General features: G+C 33.5%; 1 protein-coding gene across 1 annotated transcript in view; it reads right to left on the reverse strand.

Annotated features, from left to right (window-relative positions):
• Window positions 1-187: 187 nt before the first annotated feature.
• Window positions 188-5,962, reverse strand: part of UFL1 (UFM1 specific ligase 1) — a 30,419-nt gene continuing 24,644 nt past the window's right edge. Inside the window, exons 12-18 of the mRNA XM_023518229.1 lie at window positions 5,448-5,565; window positions 4,237-4,400; window positions 4,027-4,157; window positions 2,614-2,694; window positions 2,216-2,301; window positions 1,515-1,695; window positions 188-564 (exon numbers count right to left, since the gene is read on the reverse strand). Coding sequence (XP_023373997.1) covers window positions 346-564; window positions 1,515-1,695; window positions 2,216-2,301; window positions 2,614-2,694; window positions 4,027-4,157; window positions 4,237-4,400; window positions 5,448-5,565 — 980 coding nt within the window. The 3' untranslated portion in view covers window positions 188-345. The remainder of the gene's footprint in view (window positions 565-1,514; window positions 1,696-2,215; window positions 2,302-2,613; window positions 2,695-4,026; window positions 4,158-4,236; window positions 4,401-5,447; window positions 5,566-5,962) is intronic.

A 5,962-nucleotide genomic window follows, 5' to 3' on the forward strand; every position in this document is an offset into this window, starting at 1 on the left:
AGATGAAAGGTCTCAGAAAATTTATTTTTCATTTAGCATTTGGAAAGAATATAAACTTGAAATGTGTAATTTTTAGAATCATGTGAAAATAATTGTGAAAATTTTCACATGGAATTTATGTGACAACAATGTGAAAAAGAAAACTTCCATGAAGAAACCAATTTATAAAACTCACATCTTTATAAAGTTTTCATTTAATACAATGCTACCATTTTAATTGAATCCTGTGCATGGGAAAGGGTTTTAGCAGGGAGTAGGGAATGGTGAAATGATGATTTTTTTGTGACCACTCACCTTTAATTCTGGGGAAAGTGCTCACTATATGACAAATGTAAATCAAGATCATTATTCTTCAGTCACAGATGATTTCCTAGATTTGAGAACAAGGTCTTTAATGGATGAAGAAAGTTCCTGAAGCTCTTTACGAGTAGTACTGATGATATTTTCTTGTTCTTTGTCTAATTCATCACCCAAAGCATCGACTCCCTGCCCAGTCTTCTTATTTTGACTGACTAATTGCTTTACAACCAAACCTTGATACTTTACCAAAAGACAATGCTGATCCTGTGAAAAACGAAAGAAGAAAAGTTAACAACACAATTTGATTTTCTATGGGACAGATAAAGTCGAATGTGTTCACCCAATACATACTGAGGTTCTCATCTTTACAAAATGCCAGTCATGTAAGTAGAAAGCCAAATCGAGCTGGGTCCCTGCTCTCAAGGAGTTTATAGTTTAGGAGAGATAAAATATGAATGCAGATCACTTTATCCTAAGTTGATTTTGCTAGGTTCTATCACCTACGTATGTGATATATACACACACAGGTACATACACATGTACATATAAACACATATGTACACATATATTAACTATATACTTAAATATAATATACACACATATGTAGGTATATAGAGAGAGTGCCAAAAAAATGTATACACATTTTAAGAAAAGAAAAAACTGTATTGAAATTATAATATTCAAGTCACATTTGACTTCTGCAGTCACAGGAGATACAGTATACAAGATAACAAATGTTAATGGTATATATTGAGAATTGCAATTTCAATACAGTTTTGTCCTTTTTTAAAATGTGTATACATTTTTAGGGCACCCTCTGTAGACATAGTCAAAATGATAGGAAAGTTCAAAAAAGGCAAATTACTTTTAATTGAGCAGCTTTTCAAGAGAAGCTATGCAGGACAAAACTTTTGAGCTGGCTCTTGAAGTGTAACTTAAACTCAGAGAAGTTAAATGGCAGATCTGACATTCTTCTCAAAGGTTTTTTCCAAGTTAAAAGATATTCTTTACTATGGATCTCAGAGGAACCTGAAAGATTCTTGAGCTATATTGAATTTTTAAAATTAATCTCTTGATTCAGTTCATGGTCTTAGAAGCAGGCAGATGATGTTAAATGTTTTGTTCCTGCGTATTGACAATAATTCCTATCTATGCACTCAAAGTATTCAGAATCTAAATCTTGAAAAGTTTCAAGTGCATTAAAAATATAATACCTCTGGAATTTTATTATTAAGAAAAGCAATGATCTGTGGGACACATCTTCCAGGTGCATGGAGCATGGTGTGGGTTGAGAACTGAAACAACAGCACTGAGGTGAGGTGCAGAATGAGAGCAGGGTCTTCTGTGACTTTCAGCTGTTCAGCCAGTGCTTGTCGATGTTGAAACAGTATCTGCCTAAACAAAATTAACAGTACACAAATGCATTATAGCAAACAAGTTCTCATCGATTTCAATCCACTCCTCTGTATTCATTTTTAGCTTCTCTACTTTAAATCATCTAATTTTGTAAATGTTTCAAGGTAACTTTTAAATATGGGATATACACACAGACATACAACCCTAAATAGCATGGACAGACTAGTATGCTAGAAAATTAAGGAAAAAGCTATCCAGTAGGGATACTCAAAGTATGCTTTCTGCTTTGAGTTGCTGGAGATCAAATAAAGGTATACTGACTTAGATGAGGTTTCCTGTAAGGACGGTCCCAAAGCTAACAGAAAGCATTTGGGTTCAACTACAGGATAAGAAACTCTGCTACCTTAACTGGAGGGTCAGAGAGGAATATCTAACTATACAAAGAGTGTGGTATGTAGATACAGTTCTCTGTGCAGGAATCATAGAGTCAGATTCAAATTTCATATATGGAAAGTCCCATATTTAAGAATATTAATAATATAGACTAATTTAATGTTACCTTTCTCTTTTTTTGTCTCCTTTTTTGACCATAACATCACAAGCTTCTGCTGCAGAATCCAGACAAGAAAGAAAATCTTCTATGCTCTGAAAAGGTATTTAATAGTGTAATTTATTTTTATATGCAGGTGTCTGAAGAAATATAGCCATTTAATACTGTTTTGTAATTTATACACAAAACACAATTTTTAAAGGGGTCTCTTTGTCATTATGTTAGAAATTGTGCTTTAGGACTAAAAAGGGTAAAACCCCTGTCATGGTTCCCCCCTCACCTCTTAAAGAGGTGATTAAGGGCAAAATACTGTTTTAGATAATCATTCTGCTGAAAATCTACTCAAAGGTCTTCGTAACAAAAACTTCTAGCCCTGAGATCTATAAATGGAATCAAACTTTACTTACTTTTTCATTCAGAGAGTTATGGAGTTTTGTGAGAGACACTTTGGTTTCTTCTGACAGTTTACTTAAGATTTTTTTTCTTACCTGTAGGAGAAAATAAAAATTCTTTCAGCATTGTGCTTTTGACAAGCAGTAGATCGAGTGAGAAAAAAAAAAGTACATTTATTACTGTAACAAATTGTTGAGTGAATTTTAGATTTTCAAATTAGGGATAAAAATGTGCTAAAAACATTCTCCAATCAGAGAGGCAATCGCAGCCAGTCAGCCTAGGCGGTGAGATAGATCCAGCCTTACTCCTTCCCCCTGCTGCAGCAACCTTTGCCGGAGGAACCTTCTCAAACCCCCTCTCCACATACACGTGTCCAGTGAAGGTTAGTGGCTTTCTTCTCCAGAGTCTTTTTAATTTCTTCCAGTGTTAATTTAGGGAGGAGCCTCGCTGAAACGACTAGACAGCAGGTTCTGAAAGGCACAGCCTGTGTGGAAGACAGGGTCTGTTTACTGCCTCTCTGTGGCCCTTGAAGGGCCTGGATCAAAACCTCCTGTCTTCTCTCAGCAGACGACGGGTACAAGAGCAGAGGGCCAGAATCTTGCTAGGGTAGAAGGGAAAGATAACTGTCCCTCTGTTTGGGATTTTTTTCTTAAAATGGGAAGTCACATGAAACTAAACAACATTCCAAGAAAACAATCTATGTTGCCTATGTGGCAACAACCGCCCCCACCAGAGGCCAAATCAGACTGCTTTGGTTTGACCTAATCAAAGTAGTGATATACAGCTGGTCACCTGAAGACACTTTTACCTCCCTCATTTTTCCTAAATCTTCAATCTTAAGTGGACTAGAAGGATGAAAAGGAAGAAACAGGAGGCAGGAGGAAGAAGGAAAGGAGTCCTTGTCATTGTCATCGCCTTAGGGACAGACCACACCTTTCCTCCTCTGGGCAACTGGGAGCCATTTGTTCTATACGTGTCAAGAAGGGAGGAGAGAAGCATTTGAATTTAGTCTGAGATTATTAAAATTTTAAAAAATTGAACTAGAATTACTCTAAATACTGAAATGAGATGATGTCATTAAATGAAAATAACTGTTAAGTTATGAAAACTGGCCAGAAAGTTAAGGGACTTGCAAATCATTAGGAAAAAGGGGGACACGATATTAATAATGATTAGGAAAAAAATACTGTTTATTCTAAAGTAATTCCTCATTGTTACTATTAATAGACTGGTTGTATTACCAATCCAACTAGCAATTGTCTATATACGTTGTAATAAATTCGAATAAAATTTTTTTATATTTTTCCTAAAAACACTTATTGTATTTTATTTTCCTTTTAAATTATTTCAAATGAAGGAAAATAAGTAAAATGGGCTCAGATTCAAAACAAAATCCTTTAAGAGTGGCAAGCAAATCACTGACGTACTTCACTTGAAATGGCTGCAGGATCATCTACTGCCATCATCAAGTCCGAAGCTAAGAAGTTGAAAATGAGGTTCGTGATATCAGTACACACTGTCTTCAGCAAGTGCTTGGTAAGAGCAGCCTGGGTATCATCTGGAAAACAAAGGTACTTATAAAAAATAGTTTCTCTCCCAACTTAAGAGACTCATTAACAAGACGGTAATAGGTATACCTGCAAAAAATTTCATCCCTTTTTCAAATAATCTAATATTATTGTATAGATTGGAAACCTCTTCTTGCAAGTCCTTGATTGTGCGTTTTCTCCCAGTTCCAGAAGCAGAAGTTGAAGACATGAATACTGAGCGGACCACCTCCAGGTAAGTTTTATTAAGAGGTCTGTGCACAAAGTAAATACGTTCAAATTATTAAAATGTACTAGGGATTTATGTAGATTAGAAATTCTGCTTCTATGGACATCAGGCTAAAAAAGATCTCTATTTTTCAAACTAAATTGATTTGGAGACTAGTTCACAAAGAATTTGTCCTCTAATCTCAGAAATTATAATTTAAAGGAATTATTTTTCTAAATTTTAAAGTATTCAAAATTATTGCACTATAAACAACAAGAACAATAACAAAATCCCACAATTCTAAAAAGCTTGGCAAAATGTATTTGGAGAACAGTGGAATATAAACCTGTTCTCTATTCTCAGGAATCATAACATTAACACATTCTCAATTTCTCAAATACTAAAAGGTAAAACATTAAAAAAAAAACAAATCCTTTTTATACTCAACTAAATAATTATTTAAAAAAGCAATGATAAATGACTAACCATTTTTTTACATGTGAAAAATACGGTTCTATAATATATTTATGAATCAAAATATTTACTTATATTTTTAAAAGTTCTCACTACAAAAGATATACTTCTAAAATGAACTCTGGATTACATTTATGGAAGCTTACATATTGGTACTAACTTGAGGGATAGATAGGTTACTTAGTAATGGTCAAGTTGTCTAAATTTATTCTTTTTGGAGTCAGTTTGTTAGTATATTTTTTCCCTGAAAGTAAACACTGTTTACTTTCTGTCAAATCAAAATAGAAAATGAAGATTCTTCCTTTTGGAGTTAATTGTCACACTAGGAAAGAAAACAGCCAGGGATTAATGCTGACATTTTTCTCCCCAAATGAGAGTTAAGAATAGAAGATCAGTAATTGAGGACACTTTCAGGCTGTCACCTTTTACTTCCCATACCACCTTGTCCAAAGTGCTTAACAGATATTTGTTGAATTAAACTGCCTCTATAAGCGAATAAAATCTAGAATTTGGTGGCTAAATTAAATTCTAAACTTTGAAAAGACCCTGGAATGTTTTCTATGATATTGGTAAAAACTTGAATTTCTATAATAAAGCAAAAAATGTATCTTATACTTGCTTTATTAAATATTCAGCAAGTTCAGAAATAAACTCCTCGGGGGCATCTTGTATATGTTTTCTTAAATAATCTTCAATCTCATCCTGGAACATGAAAGTGATCTCTGGCTTCTTCTTTGCTATTATAGACATGAGATGGGAAAAAACCATTTAAAAAAAATCAAATAACAAGTTTCATTAACATACTTAATATTAGACTGCAATTCATTGACCACCTACCACTGAGAACTCTACTATTAATTTTTGTATTAGTAAAAATATTAATGTCACATAGCAATACCTAATGAAAACAACTTTAAAATTGGGATATATAGTGAAATTTCTTTTAAGTGAACATTTTCTAACTTAATTCACAAGTAACTATTTTCTATAAGTTAATAAAAAGTAATAAAGATGATTTTCCCCCTCATCAAAGTTGGATGATGCTATCAGCTAGAAGTCAAAATAATCAAGTAGACTGAAAAACATCCTTCAGGGAAGGATAATTTGTTTGTTAAACAATGGCTACTATGCAAT

Source organism: Otolemur garnettii, unplaced genomic scaffold (genome assembly GCF_000181295.1).
Source record: "Otolemur garnettii isolate 467f Iridium unplaced genomic scaffold, OtoGar3 scaffold00132, whole genome shotgun sequence".
Taxonomy (NCBI): domain Eukaryota; kingdom Metazoa; phylum Chordata; class Mammalia; order Primates; family Galagidae; genus Otolemur; species Otolemur garnettii.